At 42.8% G+C, this 21138-nt stretch overlaps 1 protein-coding gene across 1 annotated transcript; it reads right to left on the bottom strand.

Moving 5' to 3' along the window:
- Positions 1-190: 190 nt before the first annotated feature.
- On the bottom strand, positions 191-20282 carry LOC136768807 (serine protease 53-like). Its single transcript, XM_066723180.1, is given in 15 exon segments — positions 191-2049; positions 2657-2754; positions 3577-3833; positions 4286-4454; positions 5367-5664; positions 5858-6015; positions 6349-6620; positions 6826-6994; positions 7133-7399; positions 7402-7477; positions 7908-8053; positions 8276-8547; positions 10526-10688; positions 11419-11445; positions 20003-20282. Coding segments are annotated over 15 exon segments (2808 nt in total). The 5' UTR covers positions 20148-20282; the 3' UTR covers positions 191-1758.
- Positions 20283-21138: the final 856 nt, after the last annotated feature.

Here is a 21138-nt window from a genome sequence, read left to right as displayed (position 1 = left end):
TGCACGTGCGCACTGCAGACTCCAGCCAACACCAGGGTAGCAGTACAGCAAACCTTAAACCTGTCTCTCGCCCAGAACAGGGAAAGGCAGTTGAGATGTAGGGGTTTATCTAACTTTGACATCAGCAATTATCTCCTTTTTTCACACAGTACACTGTATACTCCACCCAGGAGAGAGATTATCACAGTCCTCGTGATTATTATATTTTTATTGCATTCCAAATAGTTTAGATAGTTTTTTTGTTTTTTCTTCTCATATTCTATGAGATTCAAGTGAACAGAAATAAGGCATTTATTTTACAGGCATCAGATAAGCATATACATCTCAATGCTTACAATCAATTGTAAACACGTCATACAGCTTCACACACTGGTGGACACAGGTGTGTCCACGGTGTTCCCAGATCATGTAAACAAAAAATAACAACAAACTGTACCCAAACAAATCGAGGATGTGGAGGGGGGTTGGGTCTGAGAGGGGTTTTATGAAAGATGTGGAGGGGGAAGATTTGTAATATGGTGGTCCTAGGGGGTGGGGGTGGTGCAGAGGTCATGGAGGAGGCAGGGGGCAGTGCTGGTAGAGAAAAGAAACTAAAGGACAAACTTATAAAATCCATTTTTACCTACAAAACATTCATAAACTTTCCCTTTCATTTTTTCAGCAGCTGTCTTCAGTTTGTGCCTGTGTGCATCACCCTAAACACATAAGCCTATAAAATGTCATGTTAAACAATACTAGTTATAATATAGAGTGCATGTGCTTATAACACATTATACATATGCAGATTCACACACATGATTATTTCTGAGATTACAAAAACCCAAAAATCAAGTGTATTTACGGTTCTGCTAAATTGACACGTTTGTGGGTGAGTGCAATATGAAACAGCATTCACTCTGACATGGCAGCGTGCTAGTGTGGGGGAGCAGGGCAATAATTGCATAGAAAAATTCCATCTCAGGTTCCCCTCATTGAAGAGTGAAGACATTGAAGTCTCTGAGACAGCCTTAGAAACTGTCTTCCAGTGAATGTATTAAGTTAATTACAAATAATAAGACGCTCTGCATTAATTCAATTCATAGATAATGAATTGGAATGGATCAACACTGCATCTGAGCTTAAAGATACAATATTTTTTGCACAGTTCCTTGTCCATTTACAAGGAACTGCTGCTACTACTACTAATACTACAAGATAAGTAAAAGCTGAAGACTGAATACTGAAGGTATTCAATACAAGGGCACAAAAAATGACTCCAAACAACACAAGGAAGCATGGAGGCATGCCCAGGGGCAGCAAGCAGAGATAAAGTACACAAGAGCAGAGAAGCAACAGAGACATGGGGCATCGGTGAAGGAGTACCCTGAGAGCATGCCTCCTTTCCAGACATTTTAACTGAAATGTCATTTAACAGGTGTAGGTAAACAGAAGTTGTAGTCACACATCCAACTTATAACAGCCCTGTTTTTATTTTTAAAAATGCAATTACAATGTAAGCGAAGCCAGCCTCTGAAATGTTCTACAACAGACTGATTGAGTTGCTGTGATGGAATGAATACCAGGAGAGGAACAATGTGACCAAGAACAAGAGGAGACAGGAGGAGTGATCTGGAGTCAAGAGGGGCAAGTGGGGGAGTCTCACGGAGGCCTTGGTCCAGCAGTGGCTTGGCGACCATGATGATGATGATGATGATGTTGCTGCTCATGCAACTGGCCTAATGGTTGACCCTCAGGAGGGCATGGTTTACAGGGGGTGGATCACAGAGACGCGAACCAGGCATTGGGTAGTGGAATGAGTGTGGCCAACAGAAAGGCAGCACCAGAGGCGGAGTGGTGGGCGGCATTCCCTGAGTTCTTGGTGATAAGGGGCAAGGTGGAGCCCACCTTGTCCTGCAGGAACTTGTCAAACATAGACATCTTGGTGAACTCCCTAGGCTGGGAGGTGCGGGTGCTCTTGTCGGCTGTCGTGTTGACCAGTATGCTGACCTGGGACCAGACAGTGTGCTTTGATATAATCTGCTTGCACATCAGGGGACCCCCAGAGTCTCCCTGGAGAGAGAAAGAGAGAGAGATAGAGAGAAGGATAGAGAAATAGTGGAGAAATAGAGGTGGGGGGTTAATAAAGATACTTAAGAACATGAGAAAATATGAAAGTTTACAAACGAGAGGAGTTCATTCGCCCCATTGTGCTCGTTTGGTGTCCATTAATAACTAAGTGATCCAAGGATCCTATCCAGTCTATTTTGAAATGTTCCCCAATGTTCAGCTTCAACCATATTGCTGGGGAGTTTGTTCCAGATTGTGAGGACTCTCTGTGTAAAGAAGTGTCCCCTGTTTTCCATCTTGAATGCCTTGAAGCCCAATTTCCATTTGTGTCCCTGGGTGCGTGTGTCCCTGCTGATCTGGAAAAGCTCCTCTGGTTTGATGTGGCCGATGCCTTTCATGACACATGTACTGATAAACTTGACTGACTGGACTGCACAGCACATTGACTCTGCAGTGAAACTACGAGATATGAACTGACTGAAAGGACTCTACAGTGTATTATCCCTGCACTGAGCTTCAGGAAGGAGATTAACAATAGATGTACAATAGAAGAAGGAAATAGAACATGAAAGAGTGGATTTTTTAAAAAGGAAAAGGGAAGGGCAGTTACCAGTTCCAGGTCCAGGGCTGAAGTACAGATCTTGTCCGTAGAGGAGGTATTTCCACATGCTGTGATGGACGTTTGCACTTCCTGGAGGATCTGCTCCCCTGAGGACATAGAGACACATCAGGGTTTAGTCTCTTTGAAACATGCTTACAGTTCCCATTTTAAAGCACAGCTAGTGTTGCATAGTACTCCCACTAGAGGGCAGCATTTCACTTAGAGCTTCATTTAACTGAGTTCAACGACCTAACTCAGCTCCAACTGCTTTGAGGGAAAAGCGGATCGGTCACCATGAAAGAGTTTTGTAGTCGAGTATCGACCAGGCACAGGCTGCCTCTGACTCATGAATTTGGGTCTTTCATCTTGTAAATAAGTGAATGGACATTCAATCTTGTATTTGCCTCGTGATTAAGCCGTCAGGTAAACTCTCAAGAACAGTTGTAAAACCAAGCTAACATTGACGCCGTTACAAATGAATTAATCATAATTAGGCTTTTGGGGTATTTGCTATCATTGACCCTGTTTATAACTGTGCTATAACTCCATAGCATACAGTGCAGGGACACAGTGTCGAACACAGGAGTTGTGATCACATATCCAACAGCATTATCAACAAAACATGTATTAATCTATGTATTTTGTTTTTTCATGTAGGCCTATGTATTCATTTATTTATTTATTTATTCTACCCTCCATATGTATTTACTGACTACAACTGCCGGTCTAAAAGTCTGGGTGTAATTTGTAACTGAATACGTAAATTGCTGATGAATATGCAGATTGATGATGAACTGACGCTGGTGATGTCCGTGACGAAAAGACTGGATCCCATATGAAAACTAGGTGGGCAGGTGCTCCCTTTCCTCAGCCTTGCCAAACCATAAACTCTTCGACAGGCCGATTGAGATGCAAGCGCAAGAACTCACCCTGCCCGTTTGCGTTGCCCCAGCCCATGACCCAGCACTTGGTGCCAGGGCCGAAGGAGCTGCTCCCCCCAGCCAGGCAAACGGGCAGGATGTAGTCGCTGAAGGAGACGTTGGTGTTCAGCTTCAGGAGGGCGATGTTGGTGCCGTTAAGGGTGCTGAAAGTGACACTCACAACCCCAACTGACACCTCGAAGGGGTTGGAGCCATTCTGCTTCAATCTGCCCAGGTACACTTTCCACTCGCTGACATTCACAGGGCTGGAATGAGAGGGAGACGATGGGGAGGGAAAGGGGGTCAATACAGATTCTGGAATGCGATGTTACTGTGGTTACTGTGCTTGAAGTCATTAATGTTACCGAGTGTAAAGTCAGCAGCATTCTAGTCCCTAAGGTCACCAGTTGGCTACAGATTCCCAGCTCCCACTATTTAAGGTCATCATTGTTAAGTTCTCTAAAGCAGCGGTCCCCAACCTTTCTTGCACCACGGCCCGGTCTCATATATACTCATATATACGGGGGACCGCTGCTCTAAAGCAATCTTTACTTTATGGTGTCAAATCATCGCTGCTATGCTGCCTAGAGCCATCTGAGTTCCTTTGTCCTTAGTGTCAGTCTGTCTGAAGTCACTGGCCTGGCCCTGGTACAGTGCACAGAGCAGCTGATAACTGGAGCTGTGTGGGCGGGGGCGGGTGATCTGTGGCTGAGTCTACCTGGGTATGCACTGTGCGGCTGTCATCACCCACTGGCTGGTGAGCAGTGATCCCCCACAGACGTGTGTCCCATTGCGGTGCAGACTAGCCAGCCAGGGCCAGTACCCGGCCTGGGCAGGGCCTCCCCCGAGGAGGCGTGTGTTCAGCCTGGGCCGCCCACAGGTCTGTACTATTAGAAGCAGAGAGAGAGAGAAAGAGTCACCTACAGGGAGATGGGGACTAGATACACATTTCTATACATTTTTTATGTTTTTAAGTAGCACAGTTTCTGACTGTTATGGTCTTAGGTCCTTTAGCAGTACAGTGCAGACAACAGTGAGAAGGTAGGTTTTTTGTCTTTCCTATTAAGAGTTTTACCATCACTGCCAGGAATAATATATATGTGACTCTGGAGCAGCAAAATGAGATTTAAGTTGCACAAATATATTTTGGAAAAAATATCAGTAAGTGTCGCACATTTTAAGTATTTTGATAAGTTAAAATATAAATTAAAATATTGGTTTCATGAATAAAACATTATTAAATTATACATATTTATTGGCTGTTTGATTTATGTATTCCAACCCACAGATATCAATATACTTGAAACAATACAGAAATTCCATCGCAATATTGCATGTTTTCAGCTGCTGGGGAACCACCCCATCGCACAGAACTCAAACGAGGTGCCGAATTCCCCCTGCAAAACCCATCATAATAATGAACATTATATTCAGCCAATGAGAGTGTTGTGAGCCAGACCTTGGGCCAGATTAAATCAAAACTTTGACCCACCCGCTAATAGAAAACTTCAGAACTGTACTGTACAGAAGTTCATTTTTAATAAGACACTTTATTCTAATCAGAAATGTAACCGCTATGATGTACAGGTTTTTAGTTTACTATTAGTTTTGATTTAATCCAGCCCCTAGATAACTTTGAATGGCCGTATTTCAGTGAGGGATTCAAGTTTAGATTCCCTTGTTTAAGATGGCACATGGAGTTCGCTTTTCTAATTGTTATCATTATGATTCATTTTGCTGTCCTGGGACACGTGTTTTGTAGGCTTTGAATAGGAGATTGTTTCTGGGGTTTAACTCACCAGGGGATGCAGTGGTTGTAGTGGATACAGGAGATGCAGTGGTTGTAGTGGATACAGGGGATGCAGTGTTTGTTGCTCCACATTTGAAACTGCTGTCAGAATCAGTGCCAGAGGAGATGAAGGTCACGAACCCTGCAGTACTGGCCCCCACCTGCCCATTGATCCAGTCCTTGTACTGGGACACCCTGGTGTACACCCCAGGAAGATTGGGTAGGGCACAGCCTTCTCCAAAACTCACAATGCCACCCTGAACCCAGACAGAGCCCTGCTTAAAGACCAGGGGACCCCCAGAGTCTCCCTGAAGAGAAAGAGGGACACTGTAAGGGGATACAGTAAAGCTAATAAAGAACTTAAGAAAGGCTACACACATCAGAGGGTGACAGTGTGTTTGTCTTAGGTTGTTTAGTATTTATTATCACAGGCAACAATTGTTCAAATGGTTTATTTTTGGAACTTATAAGAGAATACAGAATATCAGAAAGTTTCTGTACCTGACAAGAGTCCTTGCCCCCCTGCAGCAGTCCAGCACAGAGCATGTTGCTGCTGATGCTGCCTGCTCCAAATGCCACATCATTCAGACAGCCACACTGTTTGTTCCCAATGATGGGCATCTGTACCTCCTGCAGGGTCTGGTTACCTCCCAGAGACACTGAAAATCAATGCAATTTTGAAGTTAATTTAGTCTGTATTTGTACATTAATTAATTAAGACAGTTTAATTTTTATTTTAAGTTGTGGTGAATATCTCTATGGGTCAAGTCTCAGATACAAAACTTTCAAACCTCTCAAATGGGGTCTAGGACTGTTCTAGTCCCTCATGACCTATGACCAATAAACATGATGGATCTCAAAAGACTCATGAACTGTGACAGTCTCATGGCCTCACCTGCAGTTGTTTATTCTCTGGGCTGACAAGCTCCTCCAGTATTCTGGGAGTATTCACTTTTCTTTGAGACATGGGTGGTGAGAATTAATTGTATTACCTCCAGAGGCAATGTTGCCCCAGCCAGTGACCCAGCAGTTAGTGCCATTGTAGAAGGTGCTGTTGCTGTCTGCCAGACAGACAGGCTGGATGTAGTTGGTGAACGAGACAGGGCTGCTCAGTCTCATCAGGGTGAGGTCATTGTTGTGGGTAGCTGAGTTGTAACTTGGGTGGATGGTGATCTGCTGGACCCCCCTGGACTGTTCGTTGGGGTTAGAGCCCTGCTGTGTCAGCCTTCCCAGATATACAGTCCACTGACTGAGAACAACAGGGCTGGACAGAGAGAGAGACAGAGAGGCCATCAGCGTTAGGATCTCCAAAGTGAAGAGGGTCTGACATCTGAAGTCTTCTTTCCAATTCTCTCTAACCCACCACATGTCATTTCATTTAATACCCCCAGTGTGACTCTGTCTGATGTAACACTGTCTTTTCAAAAGTGTCACAGCCAGAACAAAAGTGTTGTTCTGTTTCAACCTACCTTGCGAAGCAGTGTGCGGCAGACAGCACCCATTCACTGGAGATCAGGGAGCCTCCACATATGAAGTGCCCGTTTTTGTAGAGAACCACCTGCCAGGGCCAGTACCCCGCCTGGGCAGGTCCACCCCCCACAATCCTGGGGTTGAGGGAGGCCTGCCCACAGGTTAGAGCTGAGGGACAGAGAGAAAGAGAGAGAGAGAGAGAGAGAGAGAGAGAGAGAGAGGGGGGTCAGTAGAATGATCCGGTAATTGAGTGCAGAGAAGCCAGGTTTACACAAGAGTGTGCTTTGAAGAACAACAGCCACCTACCTCTCTGAGAATTGGGTACAGCATCACTGAGATTCTTGTCAGAATCTGGAGGATTAGTAATGGAGACCGTCGTTGTTTGTGGTCGTTTAGTAGTGTGAGAACTTGTTGTAGGCAATGGTAGCCCTGCACAGGTAACACTGCTGTCGCTGTCCATGCCACTGGAGGTGAAAGTAATGAACCCTGGAGTGTTGGACCCCACCTGCCCATTGATCCAGTCCTGGTACTGGGACACCCTTGTGTACACCCCAGGTAAATTGGGTTGGGCACACCTTCTCCGAAACTCACAATGCCAGCCTGAACCCAGGCAGAGCCCTGCTTACAGACCAGGGGACCTCCAGAGTCTCCCTAGAGAGAGAGAGAGAGAGAGAGAGAGAGAGAGAGAGAGAGGGAGGGAGAGGGAGAGGGAGAGGGAATGGGTCCTTAAAAGAGTTGCAGAGTGAGGGTGGGCAACCCCAATCCTCAAGGGCCCAAATTCCTGCAGGTTATCTCCATGTACCATTAGATTAGCAACTGATCAACTCTTAGAAATTACAAGGAATATACGTTTTTTTCCAACTAATAAATTACATAATTACGATCTGGGGGTGCAACGAAATCCAACTGCAGCCCTCAAGGATTGAAACTGCCCTGCTGCAGGGCATTAACACTGCATTGAGACTGGATGAGTGTGAGCAGCAAATTCCGACACATCCACTGAGAAGAGTTGAAAAGGTTCTAGATTGTACATGCAAGGATCAACATTTCGTGAGGAAGAAGAAGAAGGAGGCACCGTTACCTGGCAAGCATCCTTGCCCCCTGCCAGCAACCCAGCGCAGACCATGTTCTTAGTGATCGTATCCACTCCATACAGGCAGTTACACTTTCTGTTCCCAATGATGGGCACCTCAACCTCCTGTAGGGTCTGGTTACCTCCCAGGGCCACTGAAAGACATGAGAGATTTCTTGATGTTTTTGTTTCTGTCTTCCATTATTAATTGAAACTCATTTCCCCCACTTTCTAGTTTTCAAAATTAGCCACAGCTAGGATTGGACATTTCTGGCCATGCTGTTCTTTTTTGCTTGGTTGTTTGTTTTCATCTGGAGCCCCTGGCCTGTCTAACCATTGCAATGCTGATGTCTGTTAGGTGCATGACGGGTGATCACCTCCTTCAGCAGTGTCGCCCCAGCCAGTGACCCAGCAGTCAGTGCTGTTGTAGAAGGTGCTGTTCTTGGACGGGAGGCAGATGGGCGTGATGTAGTTGGTGAAGGACACGGGGCTGCTTAGTCTCAGCAGGGCAAGGTCGTTGTCGTTGGTATAAGAGTCGTAGTTAGGGTGGATAATGATCTTCTGGACCCCCCTTGACTGTTCGTTGGTATCAGAGATTCGCAGTTTCAGTCTTCCCAAGTATACTTTCCACGGACTGACAACAACAGACCTGGACAGAGGCAGAGACAGAGAGGTCGTCTGTGTCTAGAGTCTAAAGTCATTCTCTTACTGTAGCTTAATATTGACTTGTAACCAGTGAGGCTAGTTTAGTTCACAAGCCCTCATTAACTCTGCACATATAAGCTAACTTCCCAGTGTGCTCAGCAGCTTTTATTTTGCTGCATGTCAAGTCACTCGATCAATCTTGCCTGTTTGTGGTGAAGGTATGGCTTTGTTTTAATTATATTTATATTTGTATTTATGCAAAGTATTTTATTAGTAGTGATGGGGGAACAAAGCATTTAACCATTTTAAGTTATTGTACCAAAAAAAGGTTCACAAGGCAACAGTCCTCGAGATATTAGGCAATATACACATGAATCCATAGGCATCTTTGATCTGTAATAAAGGTTATGTGAAAATAATGTGTCCATGTGTACATGTCCACAAATATGTGTCATAAATCTTGCTTCATCACCAAGGTTTAAGTAATATTATGTCATAGTTTAGCTATGTGATCAATATAGAGACTCAAGACTGGATGTTGAATTTATAGAAGGCAGTCATATTTACATGATGAATGTTGTACGTTAAGTATATAGCGATGTGAAATACATTAACTGTAAGTATAGTCTACATTTCAAATACCCTAGATATAGTCAACAGTTACATGTATTTCCTATTCATGAATCTAGGGATGTGGTTGTGTAATGATCCAAGGGATGCAGATCTACAGTTTAGCCTACATTTTGTTTATCAGACAGATATGCTTGTGCAAACGGGGAAGTGATGGTGTATATAACAGAGGGCAAAAGAAGACTATATTTTGGGAACTGTAGAGAGACGTATGTGTTTGTTAAAAGAATAATGATTGTGACTGAAGAGGCAAATATTTCGGAGAGAATATCCAACTGGACAATTAGTGTAATTTAAATATTTTTATTTGTAAAAATAATTTTCTGCACTCCTGGGGCTGACTCAATATACTACAATATATTTCTAAATTGCTAAATCTGTCACTATAACTATTTCTAAGTCTATCTCTATCTAACTCACTATCTGTACGTCTATCTAAGTATCTCTATCTCTCTCTGGCTCTCTCTTAATAAATGTATTCTGTAGCGTCTGCAAATCTGCCTTCAATTGGCTTCGAACCATTGTATCAATACATTGTGCTTCGGAAGTGTTGGCAGTGCTTTGTGAAGCCTGCTTGGAGCGCCTGCTTGGAGCGCAATATCACTATTTATTTTAACCGCCATTTGTAAGTTGCATGGTGCAGGATATTGCAGTATAGAGTGGTAATGATTTATATTGCATACAGGTATTGGGTAGGGCAAGCCTAGTGCTGCCTGAGGTGAATACACTGTAGGGTGGGTTGAACTCTCTGAGGTGTTTTGTGTAATTATGCTGACATATTTCAGATATAACAAGTGTCAACTGTTGTTTTTACATTTGTTTAATGTATTTGTTTTCTTTGTGATTTGTTTTTTGTGGATGTTTGTGAAGGGGGGGGTCGAGAGAACCTGCCTTTTGCAATTTTCCTCTGTTGCTATATTATGAGCAAGTGATTGAGTTATTTTATGTTGTTGTTTCTCCTTGGACTTGTTTCATAGTTTAACGGTTTTGACTGTTTTGTAATTCGTTTTTGTAAGAAGTATAAACTTGCAGTGTTTTTTTTTATATATATATAAACTCAGTGGTGACTTTGTCACTACAGACTATTATAATAACAATCTTATTGTTCTTGATGGGGTTGAAGTGAGTGCTCCTAGTGGTGATTGTCATATTGTACTTGCTGTATATACTTTAATCCTTTTGAAAAATAATTGTATTATATTTAAGTGTAGGAAATAAATTGTTAATTTTATGCACGTCTCTGCTTACTATTTAAGAGGGATTTCCATTGGGGAACCTAGCCTTATACACAAGTGACTCTGGTGTAACACTGTCTTTGTGTGCCTACAATGTTGTGTTCTGTTTCTCCCTACCCTTGGAAGCAGTGCGCAGCAGACAGCACCCATTCCCTGGAGATCAGGGAGCCTCCACATGTGGAGACCCCGTTCTTGTTAAGATTTGCCTGCCAGGGCCAGTACCCATCTTCGGTAGGCCCACCCCCCACGATCCTGGTGTTGAGGACTGCTCTCCCACAGACTGCAGAAGAAAGACACAGAGAAATAGGAGATTAGTCAGTGTAGTCAACTGAGACTTGCCATGCATGCTGAATGATTACACTGATATTCGCTGTAGACAAGTGCCTTTAATATAATCTTCCCCTGGTACATACACTACAGGACTGTTGCACTTTTAATTTGGTTTTACTGTAGTTGTACCACAGGTTCACAGTAGGGATCCTATGGGCTCAACATGCTTTTACTGTGCTTTACTACATTTTGTAGTTGTTTCTGAGTCTAAGTGTATAGGAACGGGCTTCTAATTGTCCCTTTTGAAGTGTGTACAGGCTTGCAGTGTTTTGTGTCTCTACATGTGTGTTTGTCTGTCTGTAAGTGTTCCTATTTGTGTTTTCAGCCATTTCGGTGTGTGTGTGTCTGTTTCCTATGGCTTTGCTGGGCTTTACTGCACTGGGCCTTGAATCAACCACAGTCAACAGACCTTAGAAACATGTACCATGGGATATCATTGATATTCCCATGGGCCACTGCAGAGAAGCACAGTGCAGGCGGGTTATGTAGCTGATAATCTGATAAAGACCTGGCCACCGTTCTGTTTTGTCAAACAGATGTTTTGGTAAATTCTGATGAGTCTCACTGTGCCCCCCTGCTCTGTGTTGTTTGTTCATTAGTGAAGGATTCTGGGAGAGACTCCATTGTGTGCCAGTGTTATTGAGGGGATTTTCCCAAACACATGCCGGCGGCCTTCTTACCACTAGATGAGACCTGCATCTCTGCCTCTGAAAAGAAAAGAGAGATAGAGAAGGTACAATTTAGAACACAATGGCCATTTTGCGGTTGAACAGCAACACAAAGGCTGAAGGGAGAGGAAATACCAGGTGTGGCCAAGAATGTATCAACTCTGCATTTATCATGAGACTAATGTGCCTAATATAATGCATCCATTAGTTTGTTAATTAATATATGCCTTGAGGAAACATACTTTCTTCTCCTGTCTGGCCTCTGTGATCAGAGAAATACGGGTCAGGTCTGGTCAGGTGACAGGAGGCATTCCTAAAACCTGATTATGTCTTACATCATACGTCACAGATTAAACTGGACTAGGTTCTGGTATCAGCAAAGTGCTGTAGTAGACTTGGTGAGTATCTCTCTGGACCCCACAGTACATAGTTTTCTGAAATCATCCTTGTAGTCTTGCTCTGTTCCAGGGACCAGTAGGTCAGTGCTGCTGGAAATACACAGGTGTAACTTTTAGACTCAAATAAGGTTTGTAAATGAATCAGCAGCCTGTGAGGAAATCTTGACACTCTGAGGAACAATGTACCTTAGATTTCACTGAAACTCAGTGTTTAAGATCTCAAACACACACTAAGCATTGACTAATCTCTAAATGAGCTGGTTTATACAGCAAAGAGAGATAAAGAGTGAGCGAGAGAAAAAAGAGAGACTTAAGTTGCTTAAACAGGTCTTAAATCAGCATTTTGAAAAATAAAAATAACGCAGTGTTTCTATTCAGGGGAAATTCCAGACTAATCTGACAAATGGAGTGAAAGGTTAATTCTCTTAGTCAGTGTAACAGCAACATTGACAGCAAAGCTCCTAGCTTAGCTTAGCCACAGCTCCAGTTAAACAGCTCCGTCCCTCTCAGGCCTGTGTTCAAACATACCTACACATGTACACATACATGCATGCACACACAGTTGTGCTCATTTCCTTCATGGGCAGACACTCACACAAACACTGAAATGGCATGAAAACTCAAAAAGCTGCACACCGAAACACTGAGACGCAGACATGGAGAGACAAACAACAAGTCATGCAGGCACATAGACAGACACACAGACACTAACCTAGAGACATGAAATGCAGAGATACTGAACGTAAGTATTATTCCTTCACACTCTCATGATATCACATTTGGAAACAGCGTTTTACTACTCTGGACCATGAATTAACCCTGATCTACCACAGTCAACAGGCCTTAGAGATATGCATCATGGTGTATCATTGGAATCCCCATGGTGCAGTGTTCGTGAAGGCAGGTGGATCCCACAGGAGACCACGGGAACACTAGGGCACGGCAACAACAGTAAAATCCATGTTTAAAGTGCCAATACATCCTATGGTTATACAATGGCCAACATGCAGGAGGGCAGTCTTGTTAGTTTACATTATTACTGAATCAAAATAGCTAACTTTATTTTTTCTCAACATGCACACCAGGGCACACAGTCGGCTTCACCGTGCGGACTGGTCCATTGCTCCGTGCTAGAGCACACTGCCCAGCGCTGTGGAACAACCTACTAAATGGCACTGTATAAGAGCACTTATAAAAGCACCCAAAACATACTATCCTCTAGTGATATGCTAATCATATACAAAACCTAGGCCAGTGTGACTCGGAACAAGCAGCCAGAGTTGTGCATTAAAAGCTCACAACTCAGGAGTGCAATACCTGTGTCAAGGAAATGGATGAGGACATCAGAAGCAATGATGCGTGCTTCTACATGTGTTTCTCTGAAAGTTTAGTCAACAAGATCAAAACCAGACAAAAGCTCTGTATTTCAAAATACCATTTTCACAAAATTCCTTCCTGGAATAGATAGAGAACCGGTTTGCAGAATGATTATCTGGATTTTCCACATTGTTCCACACACATAGACAGAAGAGCATTTTGACATTCTTTTGTTTATTTTCATTATTTATTTATTTTTAGTTTGGTTCAAAACAAAACACAAAGAACAGGTTCATAATGAGTCAAGTGTCAAGTGTCTGACAATGAATTATGTAACTCAGATATCTTATATTTGTGCTACCTATTCTCGGTTTAAAGGGCAGACATCAATGCTAAACTAACCGTGCATGTTAGAAATTATTGTATGAAGTATTAGTAAAATTCTTATTGATAGCAAGATTTGCAAACAGAAAAGGAATATATTAAATACATATTTCAGTACAAATGTCCCAGCCAGGCCTATACAGATATTCTTAATTGATCCTTAATTACTGAATTGGTTTTGCTGCAGAGGATTCCTTGCATTATTAAGGATGAATAGGAAGAACGGCTTGTCAGGGGACTGTGACGTGTCAAATTGCCAGACCCTCATGAATAGTGCTAACTTTAATATTTGGTGCTTGCTTTATTTCAGTGTGTTGCCTTTTCCATGGCTGTCCAATTGAACCGGGTGACTGCGCGGATTCTGTTCAGGTTGCTACCACTAGACAACCTTGGGCGGTCGCTTAGGGCGCCATCGCTAAGGCTGCGCCAAAAGGGGCGAAGTTTCCTTTAAATACAACCTGCAAATCCTGCAATTTAAAATGACCCAATTGTATTTACCAAGTCATACAGCAAATAATAATTAACATACAACAAGTTCCCAACAGCAAGAAGAAACGTACTAGTACTACTAGCAGTAGCAGTAGCGCCCACAGCAGGGGGGCACTTTGTTACAATGCTTGACGTAGCCTATATCTTGCATTGCACAACACATTTCCCTGTAAGGTGATAAATGATATATATAATACATACTTGAATTGCACTAATACACAAACCAGTCAATTTACTGCTTTAGAAAAAAATAGGATTCATTATAAGTTGTACACATTATGATTTTGTATTTTATGTTGATCCTCAGATATATTGTTGTTTCATTTTTATATGCCGACTCAACGTGTATATTAATTAGTGCCTCTCTTGATGATAGTAGATACTCCTTATAAGACTCATTATATATGATCTTCAACTGTTAAGTGAGTGGTATCGGATTCGTATCTTTAGCACTTATACTTAAAGTTTTGATTTATTTAAATTATTCCAAGATTAATTCTGTCTGCTCAACGTAACATTTTAGTTATGAACTTCGTGTTACAATTTACCAAATTACAACACAGGAATGTATATATTTATTTATATATATATATATATATATATATATATATATATATATATATACACACACACTGTATTCTTCTCACACCGACGTTGTGTTAAAAATGTTTGTATAATTGTGCAATCAAACAAAGCCGACACCAGATTGATTTACTTATATGCTGACACTAATGCCCTACGAATTATGTTGTCTCCCAGTTCCTGTTACTAGTGCGGACCGTAGCTTTCCAAAGCCAAACTTTACCAAGATATACCTACGATATTCAGATAGACTTGTTGTACTGGCTAGTGTGTCAATATAGAAAACATTTTTTGGATTGCTGTCTTAAGGCATTTGTGCTCGAATTTGGCAAACAAAACTAACTTTGCTGTGCCTTGGTGGCATCCTATTAGTACCCTAGTACCCTGGCATCCTATTGGTATACATAGTTCATTCAGGGGTGTCAGACTCCAGTCCTGGTTTTCTGTCCAACAGGAGCTCCCAATTACTTAAGCGTATTAGTCACTAATGACATTAATTATCTAAATTAAATATTATCCCACGGTAAAGGTGAAATTCACCATTGATACAGAGTCTATGACCCTCCGGGTGGGGGTAATGCCAAAGCTACCCCATGAGGTAATTCTGGGTAGACACTTCCCAGGTTTAAGACCTTAGTACAAAACAAAGATGAATTGGCTAACCCTGCGGTACACTCAATAATGAAAGGAGGGCCCACAGAGAGCCCAGCAGAAGGTTTCCCATTTGCCGACTTAGAGGTCTTTGAAGCGCCTTCCGAGAAGTTACGGAAGACGAAGATGCAAAAACGGGTAGATAAACAGCGAGGGGCTCCCATACAGGTAGCTTTAATAGGGGAACCGGGGAAACAACAAGGGAAGGGAGTGGCCACACAGTGTACGGAAACAGAAATCCTGGGGGAGACACCCGTCACCCCTACCTCTGTTGATCCCGTAGATGGGACGGAGGATTGGACACCACCATTTAGAACAGAGGGGACCCGATTTGTTACTGAACAGGCTAATGACCCCACCTTGGCTAACATCAAGACCCGAGTGACGGAGGTAAATGGGGAGGCTGTAGAAAATGTACTAGTTAACCTTATAGAACATTTTATAATAAAAAATGACCTGCTCTACCGGTGCACACAGCTAGAGGGAACTCCAGTTGAACAATTCCTAGTACCTAGGGCATATCAAAATACAGTCCTATGACTGGCACACACACATCTTTGGGGCCCACCTAGGGGTAGAGATTTATTGGTTAGGCATACGGAAAGCCGTAGAACGCTACTGCAAGTCCTGTCCGGAGTGCCAACACGCTAGTCCGAGGCCCTCTCTACGAGCACCTCTGCAGCCACTAACTATAATAGAAATTCAATTTGAGCGCATCGCCATGGATATCGTAGGGCTGCTTAACAAGTCGGCTCGGGGTCACGAGTATATACTGGTGATTATGGACTATGCCACTAGGTACCCGGAGGCTATTCCATTACGTAATACAGCCACAAAAACTATAGTTAAGGAGCTAGTCCCTGGGTGGGAATCCCAAAAGAGGTCCTAACTGACCAAGGGATCCCATTCATGAGCAAACTTATGAAAGATTTGTGTAAAACTTTGCACATCACAGCATTTACACACCTCTGTGTACCACCCACAGACCGACGGACTTGTCGAAAGATTCAATAAAACCTTAAAATCCATGCTGAGGAAAGTAGTAGGCAAAGAAGGCAGGGATTGGGACCTGCTACTACCCTTTCTAATGTTTGCCATTCAAGAGGTTCCGCAGGCATCAACAGGGTTCTCCCCATTTGATCTGTTATACGGACGCCACCCACGGGGCATTCTGGACCTCACTAAGGAAACCTGTGAGGAACAGGGCCTAAGGGGGTGTAATGTAGGATAACATATTCTCCAGTTACAGGACCGAATAGATACGGTCACCCCAATCGTCCGCAAACACCTTGAATGTGCACAAGAGATCCAGGCATATCAATATAACAAAACTGCCCAGATCAGAAAATTAAGCCCAGGAGATCGTGTGATGGTCTTAGTACCTACCCCAGAGAGTAAGCTCTTTGTCCATTCTCAGGGGCCGTATGAAATCATTGAGCAGATCGGGGAGGTTAATTATAAAGTACATCAACCCAATCATAGAAAGACCGAACAAATTGACCATGTCAATCTCCTAAAGCCATGGGTTGACAGGGAGGCTGAGAGTGCGCTGGTGGAAATGGGGATAGAGGAACATATGGTAAATATAGGGCCAGAGCTGGATGAGGGTCAAATTCAGGAGGTCCGTGAAATGGTCAGGTCCAACCAGGACGTGTTCTCAGACAAACCAGGGAGAAGGTTTGTCCTGATTATTTGTCCTGATATAATAACCGTCCCAGGGGAGCGCGTCAGAATAAGGCCATATCGACTACCTGAAGCAAAAAGGTTAGACGTCCATAGGGAATTGGATAACATATTAAAACTAGGTGTGATAGAAGAGTCTAAGAGTCCATGGAACAGCCCCATCGTAATGGTCGCAAAACTGAATGGCAGTTGCAGGTTCTGTAACGACTTCAGAAAATTAAACAGTATTTCCAAATTTGATGCCTACCCCATGCCCAGGGTAGACGAATTAATCAAGCGTCTGGGGAAGGCCAATTACATTACGACTCCTGACCTCACGAAAGGGTACAGGCAAATCCCTTTGAGTGAGGAGAGCAAAGAAAAGACTGCATTTTCCACCCCACGGGGCCTGTTCCAGTATAGAGTTATGCCCTTTGGACTTCATGGCGCACCGGCAACATTCCAGCACCTGATGGATTGGGTGTTGAAGCCACACCAGGCTTACGCGGCTGCCTACATTGACGACATAGTGATTTTTTCACAGGTGGGAGGATCACCTACAAAAAGTTGAGGCGGTGGTACAGGCACTGGCATCCCTCACGGCAAATCCAGATAAATGTTTTGTGGGCCTACGGGAGGCTAAATACTTGGGGTTTGTAGTGGGGAGGGGAAAGATAAAACCACAGATAGGAAAAGTGGAAGCTATTAGCGCTTGGCCGACCCCAAAGGACAAGAAGCAAGTACGAGCCTTCTTAGGGTTGGCTGGCTACTATAGACAGTTTGTTCCCGATTTTTCGACCATTGCAGCCCTGCTGACGGACCTTTTAAAGAAAGCCTGCCCGAATAAAATAAAGTGGACCTCGGAGGCTGAGCTAGCCTTCCAAGAGGTCAAAATGACATACATGTTATAATGACATACATATATGTGTAGCGTAAGGTACACTTATAAATTTCAATTAAAGAAGTGAATTTATAGTATCACCTTATCACGAATCCTGGAATCTTGTAGAACTCAATTTCTGTAATAATTGGACACAGACACCAATTCCAAAGATATAAATTGTCAAATGTATTCAAAAACAAAGACTAAATGTAGCACTACACTAATTATACAAAAGGGAAAAACTAATTAAAATTCAACTCTAGATCAACAAATCAAAGACAAATCACTTCCGTGACCAAATCAAAGACCATGGGATCGCATATGATAACACACAAATCGTTAAACAAAAAAGGTTATAAACACATTGACTACAATACCGGTTAGTAAGACGAAGGTGAGTCTCTCGTTAGTATTATTAGTCAGACATTAAATAACTACGCAGGTTAGTATTTATGTCTGGTAACTTCTCGTTATATATATATATATATATCAGTCTCATTTACGTTTAGGTGCCGAGAAAGATCCTATCATTACTTGTTACCACAATTTCCCTTAACTGATTATTATTCAATGATTAAGGATAGGCAGGGCCACCAATAATCTAATGTCTATTAGCTTGTGTCAATTTCAGACTAAACAGTTACACAGGAATGAGAAGATATTTCTCAGCGTTGACAGATTTTATTTCTAAAATTATCAACAAAACAGTTTAATGCAACACACATTTATATTTAAGAAAACTAAATGATATTACACATTCTAGAGTTATGAATCACAAATCAACATTTCTAATTGATTTCTCTCTCATGAATCATGAACTCCAAACTGTTAAACTTATCTGAACTTCGTCGCAGAGAGGCCTCTCTGCTTCGGGCTCAGATAACAGCACACGGCACGAGGTCCGTGTGGTTTGGAACAAAGGCAGTCCGGTTCGGCTTTGTCCAAGAACTTCCACTCAGTCGATGCACCTGGAAGTTGGGGTTTCGCGAAAGTAGAGTCGTTTCCAAACAGATTTTCCACTGGTTTGAAGGCTCCAAGGTTGTGCACAAAATCTTCTTTGTAAGCAGGGGTTCCACCGTAGTTACTTGAAGACAAAGTCTTTGAAGAAAGCAGGGCCCTGTTTGTTCCAAGGGTCAAGTTTCTTAAGACTCAAATAGCTATTTAAATGACTGACACTTTCGTATACAGTCGACTTAGTCAATTGTCCATTTATGACTGATGTCAATCCATGCCATCTTTTGGAAATGCCGGTTGGCCTGGGTTCGTAGCTCTATGTCGGGATTTCGGCTCTCGTCCACTTCAAAGAGTTTTTATCACCTACAGGCCCCTTTCTCCAGACATTTCACAGCAGGACTCTAAACCATTCGGCCCATTCTCGGTGCCATCCTCCCCAAAACTGTCACTTTGATGCAAACCAGTTCCAAGCTGATGAGCTAAGGAAATCTGATAACTTTGGGGGGTGGAGAGGTCTTCTTTAGATCAGTGCTTCAGCTCAGAGCCCAAATGCACCCAACATAACGCTACATATGTAGCATAGGCTACATTTCTTCTGTTAACCATGTAGCTCTCAGTGATTGTTGGTCCAAATTGAAATACTCCCCAGCTTCTGTAAAGTATTTATGGGCATTTTAAGGTGTGCGCCCAGCAGAGCGATTGAGACGGTGTCGAAAAAAAGAAAATAAATGAAAACAAAACTATTTTCAATGTAGCCTATGTATGCATTGTTTCCCACCATTGTAGGATTCTAGAATATCCCTAGAAAATTGGATTCACAGGATCGACAATGTATTGCAAACAAAACACTGAACAAGGAAGGCGATAGAAGCCATATAGTGTTACAGTCAGACAGGTCCGTGCTGTTTTCTTGTTCCTTTAGTGGGTATACTGTAGATATATAGAGAGATGGCATAGATAGAGATGGATAGATAGGTATATAGATATGGATGTATGTCTGCATATCTGCACCCTTTTCAACTCAATCGAAGTTTCTTAAGTGATAACAGGTATTGGTTTCAAATAGGACGAAACTTAAGCTTTGTGCGCCTTCAGAAATGTGAATGCGACTTTGGGGGTATTTTTGTCAGGATTCACTTACGTTCAGTCACCTCCAACACTACCTCAATACATGGACCTACATGACTGATGATACGTAGAAAACCTTTGCAGTGCGCCGTAGCATTGCAGACAGGCGCAGACACCCACACATCACCTTAACCACAGAGCAGCCTACCTTTCACTAGCAGCATCAAGGTCGCTGTCGCCAGCAGGTCTCTCCAGGACGCCATGGCTCCAGTCTGCCTTCTCCAGCGCATCTCTGCTTTTTGTGAATGATTGTGAGTCCCTCTTCCCCCTCTCTCGCAGATACCATTTCTCATCCATGCACCTTGCGCGACACACCTTCTCTCGCCACCCCCCTCCCCGGCACCTGCCTTCCCTCCCTCTTTATGTTTCACTCGCTTGACAAGGAAATCAAAAGAAGAAAAATGTTTGTGTCTCCCGGAGTTTACAGTACATACAGTACATACAGGTGCAATGACTCACGCACACAGGTGAACAGGTTAATGCACAGTAATGGATCACATCAGGTGAGATACAGAAGAAAGGAGGTCCCCTGTCACTTTGTGTTGAGTCAATGTTTCTCTCGAGGTTTAAATTGTGGTGGGGTTTGGAGCCTTGGATAAAGGGAGTCGGGCAGCTCAATACAACAATTGCTACTAGATTACGACTACCAGCTACTATAACTATTACTGATACTACTATTGTGGCGACAATGAGGATGATGATGATGAAGATTAATATTACACAACTTTGCATTCCTTTGCCTCGCTTTTGAGACAGTGTTTTAAAATGATGTCCTATACATCATATTTTTCGTTCAGTAAACCAAGCTACGAACGATCAGTCATTTCTATGTATGTGTGTATGTACGTATCTACGCATGTTAAAAAGTCGTTAAACAAATAAATGCATAATTGTTATTAACAATAGCAAATATACGAATTTATTTGAACACATTAGTCCGGTCTATGCACAAGCAGTGGTGGTAATAAGATGCACAGTTCCCGTTTGCGGTGCCAAACAGCCGGAGGACTCGCAGATTAAACTGGTCATTATTTTGATTGATGAGGGAGTAGGTTGTATTGCACCGACCTGGAATTTTTTCGGATTACGCATCAAAACTGGCATCTTTTCCAAAGGGCCGTTTGAGGCTTTTGCGATTGAGTCATACAGTAGGGGGAAAAAGTATTTGTTCCCCTGCTGATTTTGTACGTTTGCCCACTGACAAAGAAATGATCAGTCTATAATTTTAATGCTAGGTGTATTTTAACAGTGAGAGACAGAATAACAAAAAAATCCAGAAAAACG

The sequence above is a fragment of the Amia ocellicauda genome, chromosome 14 (assembly GCF_036373705.1).
Source record: "Amia ocellicauda isolate fAmiCal2 chromosome 14, fAmiCal2.hap1, whole genome shotgun sequence".
Lineage (NCBI taxonomy): Eukaryota > Metazoa > Chordata > Actinopteri > Amiiformes > Amiidae > Amia > Amia ocellicauda.
Note: the sequence above shows the minus strand (reverse complement) of the source record. Positions and strands in the feature narration are given on the sequence as shown.